This window comes from Lucilia cuprina, chromosome 4, assembly GCF_022045245.1.
Source record: "Lucilia cuprina isolate Lc7/37 chromosome 4, ASM2204524v1, whole genome shotgun sequence".
NCBI lineage: Eukaryota > Metazoa > Arthropoda > Insecta > Diptera > Calliphoridae > Lucilia > Lucilia cuprina.
Genome location: NC_060952.1, coordinates 18,609,841 through 18,633,199, shown reverse-complemented (window position 1 = coordinate 18,633,199; position 23,359 = coordinate 18,609,841). Strand labels below are relative to the sequence as shown.

The 23,359-nt window shown below is 28.6% G+C and overlaps 6 protein-coding genes across 7 annotated transcripts; 4 read left to right on the top strand and 2 right to left on the bottom strand.

Annotated features, from left to right (window-relative positions):
* The first annotated feature begins 373 nt into the window (after positions 1 to 373).
* Positions 374 to 8,116, top strand: LOC111679692 (cyclin-G-associated kinase). The gene is made up of 9 exons (XM_023441298.2): positions 374 to 696; positions 3,648 to 3,884; positions 3,951 to 4,207; positions 4,269 to 4,494; positions 4,557 to 5,245; positions 5,305 to 6,648; positions 6,717 to 7,235; positions 7,293 to 7,454; positions 7,640 to 8,116. The coding sequence occupies exons 1-9, from the start codon at positions 477 to 479 to the stop codon at positions 7,745 to 7,747; spliced, it is 3,762 nt and encodes a 1,253-aa protein (XP_023297066.2). The 5' UTR covers positions 374 to 476; the 3' UTR covers positions 7,748 to 8,116.
* A 689-nt stretch (positions 8,117 to 8,805) lies between these two features.
* On the bottom strand, positions 8,806 to 12,096 carry LOC111679677 (guanine deaminase). Its single transcript, XM_023441277.2, has 7 exons — positions 11,890 to 12,096; positions 11,553 to 11,813; positions 10,272 to 10,426; positions 10,031 to 10,202; positions 9,856 to 9,957; positions 9,423 to 9,588; positions 8,806 to 9,360 (listed from the first exon to the last, which is right to left on the bottom strand). The coding sequence occupies exons 1-7, from the start codon at positions 11,986 to 11,988 to the stop codon at positions 8,936 to 8,938; spliced, it is 1,380 nt and encodes a 459-aa protein (XP_023297045.2). The 5' UTR covers positions 11,989 to 12,096; the 3' UTR covers positions 8,806 to 8,935.
* A 1,159-nt stretch (positions 12,097 to 13,255) lies between these two features.
* Positions 13,256 to 16,772, top strand: LOC111679678 (zinc finger protein 271). Of its 2 annotated transcripts, XM_046949429.1 has the most exons (5): positions 13,256 to 13,694; positions 13,767 to 14,064; positions 14,576 to 14,737; positions 14,797 to 15,827; positions 15,912 to 16,772. In XM_046949429.1, the coding sequence occupies exons 1-4, from the start codon at positions 13,491 to 13,493 to the stop codon at positions 15,819 to 15,821; spliced, it is 1,689 nt and encodes a 562-aa protein (XP_046805385.1). In that variant the 5' UTR covers positions 13,256 to 13,490; the 3' UTR covers positions 15,822 to 15,827; positions 15,912 to 16,772. The 2 variants fall into 2 exon arrangements, with proteins under 2 accessions (XP_046805385.1, XP_023297046.2); XM_023441278.2 differs by having other exon boundaries at positions 14,797 to 16,772.
* An 849-nt stretch (positions 16,773 to 17,621) lies between these two features.
* On the top strand, positions 17,622 to 18,779 carry LOC111679674. The gene is made up of 2 exons (XM_023441274.2): positions 17,622 to 18,241; positions 18,299 to 18,779. Exons 1-2 carry the CDS (start codon positions 17,983 to 17,985, stop codon positions 18,700 to 18,702), a joined length of 663 nt encoding a protein of 220 aa, XP_023297042.2. The 5' UTR covers positions 17,622 to 17,982; the 3' UTR covers positions 18,703 to 18,779.
* A 19-nt stretch (positions 18,780 to 18,798) lies between these two features.
* Positions 18,799 to 19,695, bottom strand: LOC111679675 (trafficking protein particle complex subunit 6b). The gene is made up of 3 exons (XM_023441275.2): positions 19,554 to 19,695; positions 19,227 to 19,490; positions 18,799 to 19,157 (listed from the first exon to the last, which is right to left on the bottom strand). Exons 1-3 carry the CDS (start codon positions 19,620 to 19,622, stop codon positions 19,032 to 19,034), a joined length of 459 nt encoding a protein of 152 aa, XP_023297043.2. The 5' UTR covers positions 19,623 to 19,695; the 3' UTR covers positions 18,799 to 19,031.
* A 434-nt stretch (positions 19,696 to 20,129) lies between these two features.
* LOC111679672 (protein O-mannosyl-transferase TMTC4) lies at positions 20,130 to 23,123 on the top strand. The gene is made up of 3 exons (XM_023441272.2): positions 20,130 to 21,811; positions 21,873 to 21,990; positions 22,211 to 23,123. Exons 1-3 carry the CDS (start codon positions 20,480 to 20,482, stop codon positions 22,888 to 22,890), a joined length of 2,130 nt encoding a protein of 709 aa, XP_023297040.2. The 5' UTR covers positions 20,130 to 20,479; the 3' UTR covers positions 22,891 to 23,123.
* Positions 23,124 to 23,359: the final 236 nt, after the last annotated feature.

Below are 23,359 nucleotides of genomic sequence, written 5' to 3'. Positions count from 1 at the left end.
AATCTATAAAATTATTTTTACAAAATATATTAACAACCACAGCATACCCAAGTATTTCCTATTTTATTTTTTCTAAAGAGGACACGTAGTTATTATTCAATAAAATTTCTATTTTTTGCAACATTTTAAAAGCAATCTACAAAAATTCATTTGTATTATAAACATTGAAAACATTTCTACAAGTCTCCAATTTTAAAATTGTAAAAAGTCGACTCTTCATAATTTGCAAAAGTCTACAATACGATTTTTGGTTCAACAATAAAATTGTAGTAGTGTTAGTAAATAAATGTCAAATTTTTTTTGACATTTAAAAAATCATCAATGGTTTTTTTTTCTACAAATAATTTTTTTGTTTTTACTTTGTTCTGGCTCATCAAAAAGAAAAAGATATAAAATTTCCCGAAAAAAGTGAAATTTTGTTTTAAAATCAATTAATTTAATTCCCATAATATAAAGTGAATAATAAATAAACAGAAATGAGTGATTTTTTTAAATCTGCTATGGGTTATTTTAATAACCCATCATCAGCAAACAATAGTACATCTAATCCCAATAGTGGTGGCTCCTCTAGCAGTGGAGTGCTAAATGCCAACACATACAAAAGTTCAACAACAGCGTTTCAAGACAATGATTTTTGTGGCCAAACCGTGGATATCAATGGTCATAAGTTACGCATTAAAGGAGTCATTGCCGAAGGTTTGTACAGCAATTACATACTTTATGCGAAAGCAAATAAAGAAAAAAATCAATATAAAATTTATGATGAATTTTATATAGTGGGCGTCTGTGTCTGTATGTAACTTTCGTAAAAAGTTCATTGTATGTAGTTTGAGGAGTATTAATCAGCTGTGTTAGGAAAACACAATATATCGTCACAGTGTTTTTGTATTTTTTTTTAAATGCGGATGCTAATTTAGATAAGTTTGTATTATACTTGAGGTTCGAAAGATGATATTTTTTTCTATACATTTGTATGTAATTTATGAAGGTTGTAAATCATTGTAAATTTTAACCTTGAACGAGTTTTTATTGTTGTTTTTGTTTTCTTCCTCACTACACCTTTTCCCGTAAAAACATCTTCATGACCCATAGAAGAAGGTTGATTATATTAAGAGATAAGAAAACCTCAGATAATCTACTTAAACTTAAAAAATATGCATAATATACAAATCATAACTGTAAACCTTTAACTTTATACATATGTGGCACTATTCTTTTTTTGTGATATTTAGAAATTATTAAAATTACCATATTGTTCAACGACTTGTCATTGGTTATTGTCCTAAGCAATATGTTTGATACATAATTTGGACCTCTTTTGAAATTTTCTATATTTATTATTTGCTCGTTTAATGCTCTTTTGTTTTACATTGTGGTTGGGGAATCGTTATAATTAGGATTAGAAAAGTTCGTTTATGTTAGGATTTTATTGCTAAGTAATATGAAATTTGGCCTGAAGGCTTTTTATTACTGGAATGAATAAACAAAAATAAAATTGTTTACCAGTTAACAAAATGAGAACCGTCCGAGAAAACTTCATATTTTAAAGCCCTTAAAGGTAATTTTTAATGACCCATGTGCTCAACTATAGCACACTCTAAGTCCGGTAGTGCTTTACCGATAGAGAATAAAATGTTTGCCTTTTGTAATGCATATACACAGTGAATCAATTAAGTAATTTGCCTATGTAAAATTTTATAAATTTTAAGAAAAAACTTTATCTGAACAATTATTTTTTAGCAAAATAAAGCAATTTGTTTGTTGTATTTTTTAAAGAATGTCTTATATTTTAATTTTCAACAATAAAAAGTTAAATCGTGATATTAATTAATGAGATTTTTGATAAAATTTGAACGTATTGTTAATTTTTTGAGTCAATAAAGTATTTTGATTTTTTGTTCATTTTTTTAATATTGCTGCATTATTTTATAAAATTTAATATTTTTATTACACCTATATATTAGAATAACATTTTTTAGATATTTTAGTAGTGGAACGACTAAATTTGGACATTTCTTAACCGATTTATTATCCTATATACCTATCAGAATTTATCAATATTTGACTTAACATGAAATCTATCGTTTCCTTCATTAAATTTCGAAAATAATAAGTAATTTTGAATTGGATACATGATATAATAGATTATCAATGGATTTGGATCAAAAAAATTTTTAGTCAGGTATAAATATATAAATTATAACAAAAATAATCTGGATTTTTGGTCATTTTGTATTGATAAACAAAAACTACATTACGGAAACACCATCTATTTGGGGAGTTCTGTGTAAATTTCATTTAGAGTTGTAGAATATTGACTCTTATTCAATAAATCTAACACTAAGTACCATCCTAGCCACTCTAAGTATAGGGACATCACCGTATACCACTATAGAACTATTAAATGCTAAAATCTTGATTTTCAACCTGATATTTTAAATGCTTTATTTTATGAATAAGATATAGTAGGCATATTAGAATCTGGATAGTTATTCTTGATTCGGGTTCTAAATATTTATAAGTGTATGTATTAGGTGAAAAATATTGCTTTTTTTGACGTTACGGTATGATAACCACCTCTATTTTAAAATATCTAAATTAGGTATTTTTCCTGTACTACACGACAGTTCACTTTACATAGGTTTCAAGCAACCTAAGGTCTGTTTAGAGGTCTAAATTTAAACATAGTGTTCGTCCTAGTTCGTATATAGATTTTGAAAAAGATAAATCAGGAGTCCAATAGTTTTCCTTGGATACAAGTTGCCTCCCCCTTTGGCAGTTAAAGATTTTGAAGCACCACTCAGTGCGTTTTTTTTCTAATAATTCTTTGGATCATTTCATCAATTATTCTATTTTATATTTTTTAATGTTATTGATTAAACATCTCATAATTATATTTTATTGATTTACACTTGTTTTAGAAATCTAAACAAATTTTTTATATCGAAATTGTCTCATTTTTATTCTTTAAACATTTTTAAGGCAAATAACATCACATTTTCACACAAAGAGGATATGATTTTTGCAAATTACAATTGAAAAATACTTAACTCTCGTCCTTTTAACAATAAAAGAATAAATTCCAAAAAGTATTAAAAAATAATTTCAAAAATCCAACGAATTTAACCGGAATTCTCAATATGCAAAATACTTTATTGTAGTGCAAATTATGATGGAAAATAATAAAATGTAACAACAAATGCACCAAAATTTGTATTTAAATATTTTTTTCTTGGTTTTACCATTTTACACAATCTCTATTTTTAATTGGAAAACATAAATTTACTTTTTACTGTTTTTTCGAATTTCATGTATGAATAAAAAACAAAATTCTCTTTAAAAAAGGTAGGCAAAAACTTAGTTGATTCACTGTATATAATTCGGGCTTACTTTTTTGGAATTTAACTTTTGAACTCGCATTGTCGTATAAATATTGCTTTTTAATAAAGATAAGAATTAAGTACATTTAATATAATTTTTCATATCTAACAATAAATTGACAGATACGTACTCATATAAATTTGTATGTACATATGTGGTAAAAACAATAATTTCGAAAGTTCTATAACAGTTGCATATCAAATTTACATAATTAAATAAACGCACTTACATTTTTATCGTTTTTTTAATATATACATTATTTGCAGGCGGTTTTGCATTTGTATATGTTGCACAAGATATACAAACGGGTAAAGAATACGCCCTTAAGCGTCTTATCGGTGCTGATAAGAAGGCATGTCAGTCTATCATTAATGAAATAAATACACACAAACAGTTAACAGGACATCCAAATATTGTGGGATTTGTTACGGCCACATTTATTGATAAAACCAATGGACCACAGCAGAGAGCAGAATATTTGCTTTTAACCGAATTGTGTAAAGGTAACTAGTAGATAGATAGTTTCTAAATAATAATGTTACTAAACATATGTATGTATGATTCCTTAGGCGGCTCCTTAATTGATTGTTTGGGTTCTAATCTGGATCCTCCCTTAATATTAAGAATATTTTATCAGGCCACTAAAGCAGTGGCTCATATGCATTCACAAGTTCCAGCCATAGTGCATAGAGATATAAAAATTGAGAATTATTTGTTGGGAGATGATAAAAAGTTAAAGTTGTGCGACTTTGGTTCGGCAACAACTGAAATTTTTTCACCCACTTTAGATTGGAATGCTCAGCAACGAAACACTTTGGAAGATCAGGTAAAAATTAAATAAACAATTATGAAAATTATTAGAATAATAATAAAATTATTTTTTTTAGTTGAGCAGTGTTACTACACCCATGTATCGTGCTCCTGAAATGCTTGATACTTGGTCTAATTATGAAGTGGGTCTTAAGGTAGATGTCTGGTCCTTGGGTTGTATTTTATACGTTTTATGCTTTCAAAAACATCCTTTTGAAGATTCAGCAAAACTACGCATTGTTAATGGCAATTTCATTATTCCCACTGATTCCAGATATAGTTGTTTTCATGATATAATAAAAGGTTTGTCTTTTTATTATATATATTTTATGCTTTTCGAAAATCATTTAAAATCTTCTCCAAAGGTTGCTTGGTGGTAAATCCCGCACAACGCTTTAATGTTTCTACGATATTGGATCGCTTGGCTGCCGTTGCAGAAACTATGAACTGGTCTTTGAAGGGACCTTTAGACTTGGTCGGTAAACCCATAATTACCACCACACCAGAACATTCATATGGCGCAGCTCAACCGCCAGCGACTGCAATGCCCAGACACCAGGGTTCGACTGCTGGTAATTCTACATTTTACGATGATTCCACATCAGGCAACGTCAATCGTTCACAATCACATTCGCCTCATCTTCAAGCTTCATCCGCTTCCTCACAGAGTTCCTCAGTTAATGCTTCGGCTGCCAATGGTAGTTTGTTCTCATCATTGCGCGGTGGAGCTGGTAGTTTTTTGAAAAACCTTAAAGATACTTCATCGAAAGTGATGCAAACCATGCAACAGACAATCGCTCGTAACGATTTAGACATTAGTTATATTACATCACGTGTATTAGTAATGCCCTGTCCTTCGGAGGGCTTTGAATCGGCCTATAAAACCAATAACATTGAAGATGTGCGTTTATCGATAGAGAGCCGATTTCCACCACAAAAAGTCAGTGTCTATAACTTTGGGCCTCGTTCCTGTCCTCGCTTGTCTCCCCCAGTTCGCACTGTAGAGGCCGGTAGCATATATGGTTGTTCACAGGCCAGAGCCCCGAATTTACAGGTTTGTTTAGCTCGATTTATAATTTTGAAAAATCTGCAATTGCTTGAATAACGTTTTAGGGTCTATTCTCGGTGGCTGAGGATATGTATGGTTTTCTAACCGCTGATCCCAAATCTATTGTAATTATACAAACAGGAGATGCTGGTGGTTGCACAGCCGCCACTCTAGTGTGCGCATTGTTAATGTATTCCGATCTCATATTGGAGCCAGAAGATGCTGTGCAAGTTTTTGCCGTCAAAAGGCATCCGGTAAATTTAAGACCATCTGAATTCCGCTATCTTTACTATTTGGGTGATATTTTACGTCCAACACCCCTACTGCCTCATTATAAAAATATAAATTTGGTATCACTCAGTTGTCAACCAGTTCCTCGCATGACCAAGACCAGAGACGGTTGTCGCATGTACATGGAAGTCTACAGCAATGAACGTCTTCTAATGTCCACCATGCAGGACTATGAAAAAATGCGTTTATATATAGCTGGACCAGGAAAAATAACATTGCCTATTAACTTAACTGTTTGTGGAGACCTTGTGGTGGTGTTATATCATGCTCGCAAGGGAATGGTGCGCCCTCAAGGAGTAAAAATTTGTCAATTTCAATTACATACTGGCTTTATACCAGAACCGGAGACTTTGATTACCTTCTGTTCACATGATTTGGATGATCTACCAGATCCTGATTGCGTACCACCAAACTTTACGGTTTCATTGTCATTGACAGTTACAGACATGGAGACGCCACCTAGTCGTAATCCTCCCTGGTTGCCAACCAAACCCAGACGTAATGCTTTCAACTTATTTAGTTCTCAATTGGAATATGAAGAAATGATTGACAATTTTGTGGCTAAACCCACTTCTAATAAATCTCCAGCTCCTTTAAGGCAAGCACCAGCAGTACCCCAAACAAAAGCGAAATCCACAACACCACCATTAATTATGCCCGATATAACAGAAATGACAGCAGAAGCTTTTCATATTCCACCAGAACCGACACCACCCATTGATTTATTAAACTTAAATCAACCTTCAAGTCAACAGCAACCATCAAATGATCCACAGGCTACCGCTATGCCCTCAACAGACGCAAGTTTTGATTTATTGGGCGCCTTTGGTGATGATGATTCTTCCGGTATTGGCTCAGCGCCTATGCCTGATATTTTGGCCAATAATGCACAACCAAAATCGACTGCTGATTTAGATGATATATTTGGTCCTTTGAATTCCAATACAACGCCTTCCTTTAATTTAGATTTTAATGCTTTTGCCTCGCCAACACCACAAGGCACAAACACATCATTTGGAAATTCCAAAATAACAACGGGTGCTTCAACATCGACATCTTTTGGTACGTTGCCCACGTTTACAACACAAACAGCAAGTAAGGAACCATCGCCGCAACAGGTACTTTATAACAATAGTCTTACCAAAAAATATTTGTTTTATTTAACTGAATTTGTTTTGAATTTCAGCCTAAAGATCCATTTGCTGATATTGCCAATTTAGCCTCAGGCTTAAATATAAATTTCACTCCAAATTCAACATTAGGTGGTAAATCGGCCGGTCACACTCCAGTGGGTAGTAGTCCTTTTAATACGCAATTTTCGAGCCCAACTCACAATCAGACTGCAACCAATAATATACGGATTCCTACAGCATCCACTCACACTTCAAATACAACATCTCCAAATCATATGAAATCGCCAAATAATGCTTCTTCCAATTTTGGCATGTCTTTCAATGCAACACAAAATTCGACTGCCCAAAATCGTCCCGATTATAGTCGTTCACATTTCGAGCCAACCAAACCATCATCATTTTCTAATACACCACAGCAGGGAAAAAGTTCAGATATATTTGCTGATATTTTGGGAGAGCAGGGCTATAAGTTTACCAGCAAAGGCAATCAGGGACCACGGTCCATAAACGAAATGCGCAAAGAGGATTTAATTAAAGATATGGATCCAAAGAGAGTTAAAATAATGGAATGGGTATGTTTTATTCATATCGATTTGAATAAATTAACAATTAATACTTTTTAATTACAGACTGAAGGCAAAAAGAATAATATACGTGCTTTGTTGTGTTCGATGCATACGGTTTTATGGTCGGATGCCAAATGGAATAAGTGTGAAATGTCTCAATTAATCACACCAACAGATGTTAAGAAAGCCTATAGAAAAGCTTGTTTAGCTGTTCATCCAGATAAAGTAAGTTTTTTAATCAATTAATTAATAAATAATCAAAAAAAAAGAGAAATGTTTTTCTATTTTGCACAATTTTTTTTATTGATTATTTGGAAAACAAATTAATGTTGCCAAAATACATTTAATTTGTTGGTTATTTATAATTAGTTTATTAAAAATATTCTCTTGTTTACAAAAACTTTTTTTAGCACAATGGTACTGATAATGAAGAAATCGCTAAGATGATTTTCATGGAACTTAATAATGCTTGGACTGATTTTGAAAATGATGCCACTCAACAGAATATGTTCAATTAATTATAACATAAAAACTTTTAATTAAATAGTATAATGCTACTAATTCATTATTTTTTTATTTTCTATTATATCAAAAGAAAACAACAAACCTGTAATATATATAAACACTACTCCCTGATGATTATTTAAAATATTCTTTAAAAAGTAAAATATAAAATATTTATATATAAATATATTGCTACTATTAAATGCTTTAAGCTGATATCTTAAAAAAACACCCTCGTCTAAGGACTTTATTTACTTAATTTTTTTATTATGGAAATATTTTAAAAGAAAAATATATATTCCAATTTATCAACTAAAAAAATATCTTTATGTAGATGAAATTATACTAAACTTAATTTCTTACTTTTAAAATAATTATAATTTAAATAAAATTATTTGTTTATGGAAATAAATGGAAAATGAGAAAAGAGTATTAAATAAAAAAAAATACAAATATAAATGTTAATAAATTTATTTTAACATAAATTATAAGAAACACTTTATAGTTATTAAGTTTTTATTGTAAAAGAAATAATAGTTAAATTTTGTAAAAGTTTAACATACATGTAAAAGAAAAAAACAAAACACTGAAATATTTAAAGAAATTTAATGAGAAATATTTTAAAAACAAAAACAATTTGAGAAATATGTATGTATTAAATTTTGTTTACAAAACTATATTCAAAATAAAATTCATTCCAAACAATTAACATTTCCTGTTCCCTTATTATTTGAACTTAAAAGTTAAAATTTTTAGATTTTTCCTGTTTAAAACTGTAAATAAAAAAAATTTTGGTAAAATCTTACAAGTTTTGGAAAATAATTTGCTTAAACTTAACTGAATAGCACAGCACAATTTTGTATATTTTTTAGTATTTACACGTTATCGAACTTTTTTAGTTTAAGCACTTTTTCAGCACGGCAAGATAATCTAACTTTCCCCTTACTTATTTTAAGCTTTTTAGCAAATTTTTCTACATTCTTCCCGCAAAAATTCGTCTTTTAAATTTTGTAAAAAGTAATTCAGTTAAAAAAAAAAAAATTCAAAAAAAGTAAATCCTTAAATATTTTTTGTCAATGTATATATTTATTAAGTAGTAAAAACAAATATACATTATTTAGTATTTAGATGCTCTGAATATAAAAATATAAATAAATCTATATAGAAATGAAATAAAAATAATACTTTTTCAATGGTTTTTTTTACTTTATTTGTTTACCAGCCACATACACGTTAACAATATTACGATCATCACCCACATAAATAAACTTTTGAACCATTTCTAACAATTTTAATTCATCCGATTTTTTTTCATAATCTTCAGCATTATAAAGACCAAAATTATGTAAAGGATATATACTGGTATCAACAACCAAAGCATCAAACTCCTTGCCCTCAACAAAATTACCACATATATCATCGAGAGCGAGAGCTTCAGCTCCGCCTAATGTGGCCAAATATATAGCTTGCTTATAATCCAATGGTTTATATTCTGTATTATCCTTATTTACTGTCATTTGTCCGGTTCCTTTAATGTTGTGTTTTTTAACAAATTCCAAATGATGTGAAACATCTAATGCTCTTAAAATGGCATCTTGTATAGAAATTGAATTGCCACCAGAAACATCTAGTAAAAATACAAAATAAAGTTTGGTGAAAATTTAAAATATATATAAAAATTAATTTCACCTGTTCCTAAGCCAACTTTAATGCCATTCTCAATCAAACGCAATACATCGCAAAATCCGGAACTTAACATTGTATTAGAAGCAGGACAATGGGCTACAGCGGTTCCAGTTTTTTTAAAAAGTAATATTTCCTCATCTTCTAGGTGGACTGCATGAGCCATGACGGTCTAATAAAACGATATTAAATTAATTGTATAATAATATAAAAAGAAAAATGGCTTCGTTTCGGATCAAAATTATCTCTTTTAAAAACAATGTTTCATAAAAAGGGGTCTTTTGCTTTTAAGAGCAAGTTTTCTCTAAAAAACACTTTTTCTGTAAAAAAATGTTATCTTGAGACAAACTTTTCGATAGAAAAATTATATTTTAAAAAAAATTTGATCAGGAAACATTTAAAAATTCACGTTTAATTTGTAACAGTAATATCTCCTAACCTTATTTGTTAAAAGTCCAGCTTGATCATAGACCTGAGCATAAGAACATGAGAAGAGTTCTTTAACAAAGTCAATTTCTGCTACACTTTCACTAATATGACTCTAAAAAAGAAAATTTTATTCAATTAAATGTAAATTAGAATTTCCTTCAACCTTTTAACTTTGTCATACTAACTTGGATGTGTACATTATGTTGTTTTGCTAAATCGCCCAAACTTTTCATTAACTCCTTCGTACAACTTATAGCAAATCTGGGTGTAATTGTAGGTTTTACCAAATTAGTATTTAGTTTTTCAATATCTTTAATAAATTCCTGGGTGCCGTTTAAAGATTCCTCAGTCTTTTCACTTTAATCAAAAATTGAAATAAAATACATAGCATAGAAAAAATAAAATTTACGAATAAACATTACTTACACATAAAAATCAGGACTATTACAATTGGAACATACTTTTCCCACTAAGGCACGTTGTCCTTGTTTTACTGCCTCTTTAGCCAATATCAAAGTACTGTCCTTGTTGTTGGTTCCAAAGTAGGAGGCTAATGTAGTTCCATTTTTAATTGTATATTCCTTTAAATTATGGACAATTTTTAAATGGATATATTAATATATTTTAGAATGCAAAGTATATAGATATGTACTTTTGTATGTACAATGTATAAACTATTATGTACGTTTTATTATTGTTCTAATTTACATATTGTTTACTACATAGTATGTAGTGTATAAATTTGTTATACCCTACACCACTATAGTGGGGAGGGTATTATACGTTTGTGCTGATGTTTGTAACATACAAAAATATTGATCCAATACCCACCTTAAAGTATACCGATCGATTCAGAATCATTTTTTGAGTCGATTAAGACATGCCCGTCCGTCCGTCTGTCCGGCTGGCGGGCTGGCGGGCTGTCCATGTAAACCTTACAGGCCACAATTTTCAAGATAATTTGATGAAATTTTGGACCAAGCATGTTTTTTGGCACAGGGACGAAGCCTGTTGAAAATGGTTGAAATCGGTCTATTATTTCACCTAGCCTCCATACAACCGTACCTCCCGATTTGCCATAATTACGTCAAATATTCTATTATCTCTCTAAAAATTGGCATAAATAAGTTTTACATAAGTGTAAATGACGCTGCAGATTTTCGTAAGGATCGGCCCTTATTTGACCCCAGCCCCCATACAAACCCCCCTTCAAAAAAATGTCTTAAACGTCTAAAATTGACTTGTAACCATTTGTACCGCAATGAAACTCAACAAAACTAACTGTTATTTAAAAATATATCCTTTTCCCAAATTTCCCGAGGATCGGCTCATATTTGACCTATATAAAGCCTCATTTAGAAATTTTAGTTTTTTTATCAATAAAATGCTTAGATATTTTGGAATAATATTCAACATAAAAGTTTCTTTATAAAAAGTAAAAATTTTAAAAATATAATCATGGTGTAGGGTATTATATGGTCGGCCATGTTCGACTATACTTTACTACTTGTTTTTTTTCTAAATACATGTACCTGTAGGGTACATATGTATAGGTACTAAACTATTAAATTGAACACCCTCATGGATTATTCTAAAGGTTATTTAATATTAACGATAACGAATCAGTTACATATTGTATTGATAAGATTTGTCACACGATAGTTTTAGGAATTATTGTAAAAAAAATCTAATTACATATGTACTTACCACTACTTTTTTGTAAACTTTAGCAGCAAATTCTTGATCAGAAAATTTAGCTTCTAACGGAAATGTATAAGTATTTAGCCAGTCCAACAAAGGCATGTCTAAACCTAGACCGATCTGTGCCACTTGGGGAGCATGTATATGGCAATCGATTAAACCGGGCATAAGAAATTGTTCCTTATTTAAGGTAACTACTACAGCTTTAGATGAAAAATCGGGATTTGAGGAAAGCCATGTCGAATAATTGTCACCCACACCAACGATCTACATAGGAAAAAAAACGTTTATACATTTATATGTACATAAATGTTCATTTACAATTTGTTATGATCATTACTACCTTTCCATTTTCGTTTATTGCTACAAAACCGTTAGTATACAAGACAAATTCTTTCAATGATTTGGTATGTATAATTTGTCCTACAAAAACTTTAGCCATTTTTAATCAATAAATTTATTTAATAAGAAGATAATGAAATATATCAACGTGCTTTATTTTAGAGCTAGAAAATAACAATGATTGATCAATAGTAAAACAAAACAAGTATGTATTGTTCTATGTTAACAAAACACAATGGTCACCTAAGTTTGTATGGCCGTTTATACACTATTGAAAATTTAGGAGGATAAATTTATAATAGGTGAATTTATCCTGATAAACTGATTATTTATTGTACGTCACAATTTATTCCAAGACGGTTAAAATCTTTGTAAGCTTCATATTACAAACCAGGATATAAAAACAGCATATGTAATGGAACAAATTTTCCACAAAATTTACCTTTCAATAACTTTACCTTGCTTTGTTTTCATATGTTTTTCTCATTTAATAAAGTTAAGCTAATGCAGCTGTTTTATTTTCCAGGTTAAAAAAAAAACCTTTGAATAAAAGCTGCAAATAAAAAGATTGTCATCAAGCTTAAAGTAGGGTTCTATAGTTGAAACGAAAAGTCGACTTTTCGAAAAGTCTACTTTTTGACTTTCGACTTTTTGCATTTAATTAAAAGTTGATTTTTCGACTTTTTTCATTTAATTAAAAGTCGATTTTTCGACTTTTCGACTTTTAATATTGTATAAATAGTCGACTTTTCGACTTTTTCCAACTTTTCGACTTTCCGAATTTTTTCGACTTTTTCCGACTTTTCGACTATTTTTGACTTTTCGACTTTTTTCGAATTTTTCCGACTATTTTCGACTTTTTCCGAAGCCAGAAGCATAAATTTATAATGTTGCCATTTAACATTATATTATTATTTATTATAATTAATAAAAAAAATTTATTTTTATTTTTTCTATTTGTTGCAATTTTTTGAGTTTTTTCGACTTCTTTCTATTTTCGACTTTTTCCGACTTTTCGACTTTTTTCGACTATTTTCGACTTTTTCCGACTATCTTCGATTTTTTCTTTTTGACTTTTTTCCACTTTTCGACTTTTATTTACAAAGTCAACTTTTCGACTTTTTTCATATACGATAGTCGAGTTATCGACTTTTTTGGAACAAAATCGACTTCGACTTTTAGACTTTTTTCGACAAAAAGTCGATTGTTCGATTATTCGAAAGTCGATTTATAGAATCCTAGCTTAAAGTAAAGCTTTTACAATATTAAAATAATTACATAATAATTAGATTTAAAAGTAATATGATATTTAAACAAAATACTTAAAATCACTTGTCCATCTTTATGGCATTGACAACATTGTCAAGGAATGCAAAAAAACTTGTTGTTAAAACACCGCAAATTTTTATTAAAAAATAAAAATAAAAACAAATTCGTATCCAAGCATATTAATTAATACATCGCTTAGGGAAAATATATATTGAAACATTTTACAATATAATAAAATTGATTTGAATACAATAAAATAATGCAAACTGTGTCGAATGGCAAAAATAAGCCGGGAGTTAGAACAGTTTTTAGATATCGTATGTAATTTAAAAAATGCAAAATAACAAAAATATTAAAAAAAGAGACTCTTTAATATCTAGACAGCAACACATAATAGAGGAGCTAAGTGAAAATGGTGTAATACAATACAATTGTACCGCCTGCCGGAAAACTTTTCGCAGTCGTTCCCAAAAATATTACCACTTGAATTGTAATCAATTGCAAAAATGTTTATACCAGTGTGAGCATTGTGATAAGGTATATTTTTTAATAATAGTTCAAATAAATCTACAAATTTTCTAAATTTGTTGTATGTATTTTTCTTGTTAGAGTTTTGTACGGAAGACCCAATGGAAATATCACAATGAATCCCACCTATCTCCTATCAATGAATGTAAAAGGTGTCAGAAAATATTCTCTAATCCATTAGCTTTAAAGAAGCATTTGTCTTTGCATAAAGTAGAGCCAAAATTATGTCCACATTGCAATAAGAGTTTTAAAAAGAAAATCTCACTGGAGGAACATATTGCTGCACAACATCTAAATCAATTACAATATGGTTGTGCTTATTGCAGTAAGAAATATGCTTCGAAGTCTACGCTGCAATTGCATTTGCAATCACATGAAAGTAAGTGTATTCATTAAAAATTTATCGGCGTAATTCATAATGAAAAACAAAGTTCTGCCTATTGTGCGTGTAAATTCCTATAAGTAAAGATATAAATTCCTATAAGTACATATAAAGGTTATTTAGGTATTTTTTTTTTGTTAAGGATAGGAAATATAATTGATTAAAGAATCATTAAACATTTTTGATACTATTGTAATACATATTGGCATTGCTAGTAGTCAATAAAATGCATTATAACCTCCTGTATTAATAATCTATAACTAAGTTCGAGAAATATTTAGCAGATCATATAATCAATAATAATTTAAATTTGTTACTCTCATTTTTGTTAATAAAACTGAATGCCCAATAATAGTGTTCATAATCAGTATATTTAACAAAGTCTCTTTGTCAAAATTTAAATATATTAATATATTGAATTAATTTATCAACATTTTTTAATTTTAATAAAAAACATAATTTTTATTAAATTTTGGAAAATATTTTATTTATTTTATTTCTTTTAAAGAAAAACGCTTTGAATGTACATTTTGTGGAAAACAATTTCAACGAAATTCAATATTAAAACTACATTTAAAACGTCACAACAATTCAAATGTAATTTGTAATATCTGCAAGAAAGTATTCAGTGAATCGGGGGCATTGGCTAGACATAGTAAAATACATGAAGGTAATTTTTTTTAAAGCTATTTTATTTACTCTTTTCAATTTAATGCCTTTATTTTTTAGAAAACGTAGTGCAATATCATTGCAAATTGTGCGATAAAAATATACTTAGAAAGGACAATATGATGAGACATTTAAATACAATACATCCGGATGAAAAGTTTAATAATATTGTTGAAATAATACGACCAATGATATCGAATACAAATGTAAATCCTAAGCATTATATTATAGAAAGTGAATCATTTGATATTGATTCTTTCAAAGAGAAACATAAACATAACCCAGAGAAAAATGTTGTTATTATTGAAAATAAATTACTGCAAAAACCTCATGAGCACAATGACAGTATAGTTGCAATTTCAAAAAACATCACAAACGAACAGATACAGACGTATGATAAGTCGAAATATCCTTTAATTAACCAAATCAAAGTGATTACTGCAATTCAAACATACGAAAATGAAATATTTCATGAGAATAATAAAAATAATAAAATTGTAGATTATCACCAACAAATAGATTATACAAAAAATTATGCAAATGAAACAAACTGTGATTTAAAGGCAATAACAAGTAAAAATATTGGACAAAGTGAAAATAATATAGCAGATAACTCACTAAGCAAACAAAAATCTCAAAATCAGACTGAAAATGAAACTAAAAAGCAAGACTCCTTTATTGATAAAGATTATTGCGTACAACGTAAACAAGATAAAGAACAACCATTACAGATTTATGAACCGCCAAAAACACAAACTATTTCTTCCGTCATTAGATCTGTTGGAAATGCTAAAAATTTAACATGCTATTTGGAGGCACCTGCTACACCAATTAAGCAAACCTGTTTGGAATATAAACATAAAAAATATTGTCGTAATAATTACAATATTGACTTATATCGTAAAATATTGGGCTGTGATGAAGAAGACGAAGAAGGCAATGAAGAAAAAGAACAACCAAATTGCATGCTTACGCGACAACCACGTAATGATTTGTGTGATAATCATATGCTAAAATCATCAACATCAGCTGCAGTACACTGGCGTAAAAGTTTTAAAAATAATTATGAAACGTGGTCAACATAAATCATGGTAAGTTAAGACATATGTATGAATATGTGGATATTTTTTCAAATTGTTGGTTTAGCGTGCATATATTGTGATTATAATTTTCAGAATATAATTTTCGAGCCTTTAAAGTAGATATGTAAAAATATTTAGAATTCAAATAGATAGCAAAGTCGATTTAGCTATATATGTATGTCTGTCTGTATGAATGTCGAAATACATTTTCTAAATACTTCAGATATCTTTGGTTTCCAAATGTTCAATAATTCTATGAGATATGATTTTGATAATCATATTTGGTTCATTCTGAAAAAAATCTAAAATTTTTATTATATCTACATACTACATATTTCGAATATGGTAAGAATTGTGATTTTTGGTTATTTTACTCCCATCTTTACTATTTATGAACATAAATAGGAATTTTTCTATAAAAGTTAATAGATCAAGAAATTCTAGACCTTTAAACAAATAAAAATGGGAGGTTTGTACACAAAACCGACAAGATATATTTAATATATGATATATTTTTAGTTCATTTCATTCTGTACTTATACATTTTAATTAATAGCTTAAGCTATTTTTTAGTTTTAAATACTGAATATGAATAAGAATAATATGGAATAATTTAAGAAAATGTATATATGTTATACTAACCTCAAATATAATAATAAACAAAAATTTTAGTTTTATATTTGGCTGAGCCAAATCTACAGAATAGATAACAGTCCATATCGTTTGGAACGGGAACTTTTTTGAATGTGGCTAGAAAATAATATATTTTATACATTTTTTTTAATTATTATATTTTTACTTATTTAGTTATGGGATATTGAATTGCAAGTAATAACCAGGGCAAGGATTTCTATGCAAATGCATGTTTGTAGTCTGTAAATCAAAAAACTTTTAACTAGTTTTCTTTTCGAAATAGTTTTGGTTTCTCTGTGTTTCATATTTTTACAACAAATTTCTTACTTACATATTTAGATTTTTTTTTTAAATAAATATCAACAAATTTCGATTTAACAACGAAATACTAGGTTCTATGAAATACAATTTTACATAGATTTATTTAATTTTTAAAAACACAATAGTGCGGAAGATATTTTGAGTTTGTGCTGCTAATTATAACGTCCAAAATACTTGTCCTTAAAGTATCGCGTCAGTATCAATTTCTGAGTCTGTCCATCTGTGTGTTCATATAAAAAGATATCTTGTTGAAATTTTGTTCTTACATTGCTCCATTTTCAGAAATATATATACTATTTAAAGTTGTCTTTATATTTTTCATTCTCGAGGTCGTGGTTCTGTTAAAGTGGTATTATAGTACATAAAGCAGTCCTTAATAACCTGTATATTTGTTGTGAAAAACTTAGATCTGGCTATCTTTTAATATATACCTTTGCAAAGAAATATTTTTTGGTGCATATTTATCACATTTTTAGTGCATATTTTCCCATTTTATAAGGGCATATTTTTAATTTTTTAGTGCATGAAAATCCTTGCCCTGGAAATAACACATCATTTATCTCATCATTATTATTCTAATTATCATCATTATTAATACCAATTTCAGTTTAATTTTAGTTTATAATATTTTTAACGTAATTGTAGAGCTACAAGAACTGATTTTATTAATATGTGATTAAAAATCTAAATTATAAATTTATTTTTTAAATAATCTTACAAATTATTTTATATGAACATAATAAAAATAATTTTAATATTATTCTAATCTATATTAGTATAGGTATCTTGAAAAAAAGAAACACATTTGAAATGTGCAAATTTTTGTCAAACTGTTTTATAATTAAATAGTATGTATATCGTTGCTAAAAATCCAATAAGTTTTGATAAAGCTAAAATAAAGGATAAGATTCATCGCATAGATGATACATATGTAGATACATACATATGTATACAATTGCTACATGATTTTCAGCTGACCATATGTCTATAATTTGCATACCTTTCAAATCATTAAAATAATTTTGGCTATTTGCCACTATCCAATTTCATTAGTAAATTTGCCTGCGTTTAAAGACATTGGCCGTGATCAAGAGCAACGAAAAAAAACGTAATTATGTATGTATGTGCAACGAATCTGACGTCATGGGAATACCATATAACAATACTTAAGCTATTGTATACAGAATATAATTAGTTTTTATTCTCAATAATGTTAACGCCACCAAACGAGGAAGATGCTTTGGCAGAAGTATATTATTTAACCCAGGAAACTACGAAAAACTGGCGTAAATTATTAAAATACGGCGAAACATTGGATGTGAAAACTAAAAGAAAATTATTATGGTTATGGCCAACGGAAAAGAATTTCTGGGAAATCAATAAATTATTAAGAGAAAACAATATAACAAATATTTTAAGTATAGGTTGTGGTAATGGTTTATTTGAATGGCTACTAAAAGAGGTTCTTAGTAAGTGTAATATTACATTTCGCTATAAAGCTTAATTATTTTTGTTTGTTTTTCAAGATTTACAAGTTTATGGCTTGGAAGTGGATCGCCAGTGGTGGCTTAGTAATTATGCTATTAAATCATTTATACCTCTTAATTATATGGAGGATATGAAGAAGGATTGTATACCTGGTAGCTTTTTACAAAAGTGCTGTGTTTTAAATAGTTGGAATTTTGCTTTAATGTTTTGTTATTTTAATAATCGTTCAGCATTTTTAGAATATTTAAAAATTTATGAAGGTAATTATATAATAATAGTGGGGCCTTTAGAGAAAACCGAAATCTATACTGATCCGTTGCCATTAGAACCAAATTTTCCTGAAGATTTAACATCAAAATGGACTTTAATACAAACTGTACCTATAAAAAGTAATAATATTTTAGTTTTATATGGAAAAAACATAAAAAGTGAACATAATTAACTGAACTGTATAACGTCCAAAATTAACAATGAAATTACTTTTGAAATTTAATAAAAAATCAATGTTATAAACTGAAACGAAGTAGTGTGTTGTATTTAAAAAACAAATTACAATTAAGGTCTTCTTGAATAGGGTTCCATAATAAAAATATACCTATATAGCTTTTGTATTACAATATGGATAAATAAATTTTAAAAAATTCAATACTATTTTAATGGAATGTGTAGCTAATTAAGAGATATGATTCAAATAAAAATAATTATCACAAAGATTTATGGTCGCAATTTATAGTTATTTTTAAAATAAATTAAACACTTCTAAAAATTTTATTAAGCTCTACAAACTTCTATATGAAATTTACAAGCTGGAATTGATTGCACTTCAGCTGTAACAGTGCTATTAATACCAAGATTACTTAAAGCTCCTCTAACCAAACCACATGTAAAGGCCACAAACTAGAAAAATACAAAACAAAAAATTTTTATGTAAATACAATATTTTTTTACGAATTATAATTTACATACCTTCGGAGCATATTCCAATTGTTTGGTATCCGGTGATATACGAGTCAAAAATCGAAACGCTTTATCCTGCACTACATACATTCCCTGATTATTTGTTCTTAAATTATCCACTTGTTTTTTGTAAATTATAGTCCAAAAATCAGTGCAAATAAATTTTATAGTTTCCAATTCATCTTTAAATCGTGGCACATCACGAGTTAAACGTTCAATTAAACGGAATCCTGCTGTGAATCCTATGTATTCCAAGGTAGAAAAATCGTTTTCCTAGAAACCAAAAAGGGGCAGTGTTAAAAAGCTTTGGTTTTAAAAATGTTTGTAATTTGTAACCTTATTGTCTTCTAAGCAATAATTTACAATTTCAGCATGTAAAAAATCAAATACTATATCTTCAGACATTTCTATTTTTCGCTAAAACAATAATTTACAATTTTTCCCGAAAAATATTTATTTTTTGCTTTCTCGTAAGTAAATAAACAAATTTATTTTGATCAGCTGTAATGAGTTAAAATTTGGCAGCACTTTTAGGGTTTCTTGATATAAATTAACTAAAACTCCTGTTTTTGCAACTTTTAATATGTTTTATTAATAATATTGGATTCCATCAATATTTCAGTAAACGTTTTTATTTTATCATTAATTTTCGTATTTAACTTAAATTTCATGCAGTGAAAATTTTTCATTCAGCACTACCAATTCTATTTTGAAATACATATTTATGTATATGTAATCTGGCAACACTTTTTCAATGTTTACATTTTTACCGTACATTATAAATGTGTAGCACTATAATGGCGAAGGTATACATTGGATAACATAATTTTTGTAACATATATCAATTCGTTTGGAATAATTTCGGAATGACATCCTTTCCGATTTTAAATTTAATGGTTTATTTATTTCAAATACGTATACATACATGCTTCTATATGCATGTATGTTGTTTGTGTGTATGTCAATCCAAAATTACTTTGTTACCTATAGGGTATTATAATACCGATTTGACGGAGTTTAAATAAGTTTGTTTTGCAAATTGTTTGTATACAATTGCAAAAAAAAGCCGGCAAATACTTTTTCATAGATAATATTCCTTTTATTCTACTTTCATTTTAATAATAAACTTATTAAAAATTTTACACATAAAGTTTATTAACGAAAATAATGTTAATTACAAATATTCATTTCTGAATTTGCAAATTGGCTGTGATATTTAACTTAAATAATGTTTTAAGTGCAGTTCATTAAAAATAAAAAATATGATGAAATTTCTGAAAATCATTAATAATTACTACAACAAATTATTAAATTCTACAATTGCTTCAGTTTTACTTTTATGTTCCTTGTGTTATTTGAGCTACGGTCATGCTTTACGTGGCACCTTCGTGTTTGATGACACAGTTGCCATTAAACGAAATAAAGCCATCAATCAATTGCCCACTAACTTAACAGCAATGTTTACTAGTGACTTTTGGGGTTCAAGTATTACAGATGATGAATCTCATAAATCTTACCGACCTCTAACTTCGTTGATGTTTCATCTGGAGTGGGTAAAATTGAAACTAGATCCATTTCATATGAAACTTATAAATCTACTATTACACACCATCAATACAATTTTAGTTTTATTAGTAATGAGAAAAATAAAATTTTCTACATATTCTTATACAGTGGCTCTATTGACAGCCATTTTATTTGCCGTGCATCCGGTCCATACGGAAGCAGTATCGGGTATAGTATCTAGAGCTGATTTGATGTTTTGTTTAATATATCTAACGACATTACTTATTTGTGTGGTAATGTATAACAAGAAAGCCATCTGGTTACCAGGACTCGTAGTAATCCTTACATTAGTGGGGATTTTATTTAAAGAATCAGCCATAACTATACCACTATCCTGTGTACTTTTGGATTATACTCTACAGCGTGTCTATACATTAAATTGGAAACAGCAATTAAGGAAACTATTAACAAAAACTAACATATTCTATGCCTTAACAACAATTTGCATAATCGCGTTACGACTCTGGATAGCAGATTTTAAAAGTCCTACATTTCGTAAAGCTGATAATCCTGTGGCTCATGCCGATAGTTTTTTAACGCGGGTACTATCACAAAATTATCTTTATGTGTACAATATAAAAATTCTTCTAAACCCATACCACCTGTGTTTCGATTGGGCCTTTGATTGTTTAAAACTTGTAGAAAATCTAACAGATTTACGTGTAATACCTATACTCCTTTTATATCTGTGTATTTCTGTCTGTCTTTATAAATATCAATATAATTTTGTGGCTGTTTTTGGCTTACTACTCATCATAATACCATTTTTACCCGCCTCGGGTGTCATTAAAGTGGGCTTTGTTATTGCTGAGCGCGTTTTATATGTTCCCTCTATTGGTCACTGTTATTTAGTATCGTGTGGTTTTATGTATCTGCAGGAAAAAATAAAATATCGTAAAATATTATCATTTGGTTTCACCGTATTAGTGTTAATATTTATTTTACGTTGTCGTCAACGTTCTACACAATGGTTAACGGAAGAAAAATTATTCACCTCAGCATTGGCTGTATGTCCTAATAATGCCAAGGTATTTTATATTTTTATATTTTTTTTTACTCTATCTTTAATTCTATAGAGACATTTTAAAGGTTCATTATAACATTGCTCGTCTATCGGCCGATATGAAGAATAATGCCCAAGCTTTTGTACATTACCACAAAGCCATTGAACTATATCCCGCTTATGATTCTGCTCTTATGAATTTAGGTAATTAATCTTAATTTTTAATGCAACTTAGAATCTTTTTAAATCATATCCTATGAAATAATTTGGAAGCTTAATTCACTCCTTAGAGGATTTTTAATTAAATTAATTAAATCCTGATTTGTAATTTCCTATTTTTTTATTTGACTTTATTACTAATACTTGCTTTGAAACCTAATAATAAAAAAACATTTAAAAATGACTAACACTTTAAAAAATTTAGGTAATCTTTATCGTGAAACTGGCGATTTAAGAAAAGCCGAAATATATCTTCAAAAATCTTTGGAAGTTACACCAGATTTGCCTGCAGCTTGGATGAACTTGGGTATAGTACAAGCGGCTAGTAAAAAATTTAAAGAATCACTCATCAGCTATAAGAAGGCCTTAAAATATCGCAAAAACTATCCAAACTGTTACTATAATATGGGGAATTTATTTTTAGAACAAAACTTATACACAGAAGCATTAAATCATTGGCAAAGAGCAATTTCCCTAAATCCAAGTTTTCAAAAAGCCTGGACTAATATGTTAACAATGTTGGATGCAAAAAGTATGTTTGAAGATGCTTTACGTCTATCCGAACAGGCTCTTATACATCTGCCCAATGAAAGTTCAATATTATTTTTACGTGCCAATGTTTTTGGTAAACTTGGACGTTATATAGAGGCTGAACAATTATATAAACGTATTGTTGCCAAGGAACCATTAAATTATATGTATCATACTAATTTAGCTGTACTCTATCATCGTTGGAATAGATTAAATGAAGCTATTGCTGCATATAGAAAGGCGTTAGATGCTAATCCACAAAAGGCGTTAACAGCTAGAGACAATTTAGGTAAACTAATAAAGAGATTAGCAAATGAAAATGTACACAAAAAACAGACGGCTAGTATAAGTTAAGAAAATATAAACAAGATATGTTTTCATTTAATAAACTCACCCAACTAAGTAAATACTTACTATTCATAATTTAAGGAATTTTTTTTTATCAAAATGTCATTATTATTTGTACACCTTTATATTCCATATGATATTGACCATTATTTGTCTTATATGATACATATGTCGCATAGCTTAATGTTCTAACAAGTTTATAAATTATCATTTAATATGTCTAAATATTTACCATTTATTGATTATATTTACTCATACATATATTTGTATATTTCATTATTTGTATGGAAAAATAATATGAACTGATTGTAGTCACGTCTTAACAGAAAAACACCGTCAAAATATTTTGCATTTAGCACCTCGTCATCTACGTATGTACTTTAGTTAATTCATTGTATATATATAAATATTTTAAATACATATATGTATACTAGATATTTATTTTCATACGATTCGATTAACGCAAGAATTTTTT

Excerpts from the sequence above, each read along its gene's own strand:
- LOC111679675 (XM_023441275.2), bottom strand. The coding sequence starts at position 19,622 with ATGTCTGAAGATATAGTATTTGATTTTTTACATGCTGAAATTGTAAAT. Across the intron at positions 19,491-19,553 it reads ATTGCTTAGAAGACAATAAG|GAAAACGATTTTTCTACCTT; the intron begins GTTACAAATTAC and ends TTTGGTTTCTAG. Across the intron at positions 19,158-19,226 it reads AATTGGAATATGCTCCGAAG|TTTGTGGCCTTTACATGTGG; the intron begins GTATGTAAATTA and ends GTATTTTTCTAG.
- LOC111679678 (XM_046949429.1), top strand. The coding sequence starts at position 13,491 with ATGCAAAATAACAAAAATATTAAAAAAAGAGACTCTTTAATATCTAGA. Across the intron at positions 13,695-13,766 it reads AGTGTGAGCATTGTGATAAG|AGTTTTGTACGGAAGACCCA; the intron begins GTATATTTTTTA and ends TTTTCTTGTTAG. Across the intron at positions 14,065-14,575 it reads GCATTTGCAATCACATGAAA|AAAAACGCTTTGAATGTACA; the intron begins GTAAGTGTATTC and ends TTTCTTTTAAAG.
- LOC111679692 (XM_023441298.2), top strand. The coding sequence starts at position 477 with ATGAGTGATTTTTTTAAATCTGCTATGGGTTATTTTAATAACCCATCA. Across the intron at positions 4,208-4,268 it reads GAAACACTTTGGAAGATCAG|TTGAGCAGTGTTACTACACC; the intron begins GTAAAAATTAAA and ends TATTTTTTTTAG. Across the intron at positions 5,246-5,304 it reads CCAGAGCCCCGAATTTACAG|GGTCTATTCTCGGTGGCTGA; the intron begins GTTTGTTTAGCT and ends ATAACGTTTTAG.
- LOC111679674 (XM_023441274.2), top strand. The coding sequence starts at position 17,983 with ATGTTAACGCCACCAAACGAGGAAGATGCTTTGGCAGAAGTATATTAT. Across the intron at positions 18,242-18,298 it reads GCTACTAAAAGAGGTTCTTA|ATTTACAAGTTTATGGCTTG; the intron begins GTAAGTGTAATA and ends TTGTTTTTCAAG.
- LOC111679677 (XM_023441277.2), bottom strand. The coding sequence starts at position 11,988 with ATGGCTAAAGTTTTTGTAGGACAAATTATACATACCAAATCATTGAAA. Across the intron at positions 9,958-10,030 it reads AACATAATGTACACATCCAA|AGTCATATTAGTGAAAGTGT; the intron begins GTTAGTATGACA and ends TTTCTTTTTTAG. Across the intron at positions 9,589-9,855 it reads CTGGACTTTTAACAAATAAG|ACCGTCATGGCTCATGCAGT; the intron begins GTTAGGAGATAT and ends TCGTTTTATTAG.
- LOC111679672 (XM_023441272.2), top strand. The coding sequence starts at position 20,480 with ATGATGAAATTTCTGAAAATCATTAATAATTACTACAACAAATTATTA. Across the intron at positions 21,812-21,872 it reads TATGTCCTAATAATGCCAAG|GTTCATTATAACATTGCTCG; the intron begins GTATTTTATATT and ends GACATTTTAAAG. Across the intron at positions 21,991-22,210 it reads TTCTGCTCTTATGAATTTAG|GTAATCTTTATCGTGAAACT; the intron begins GTAATTAATCTT and ends TAAAAAATTTAG.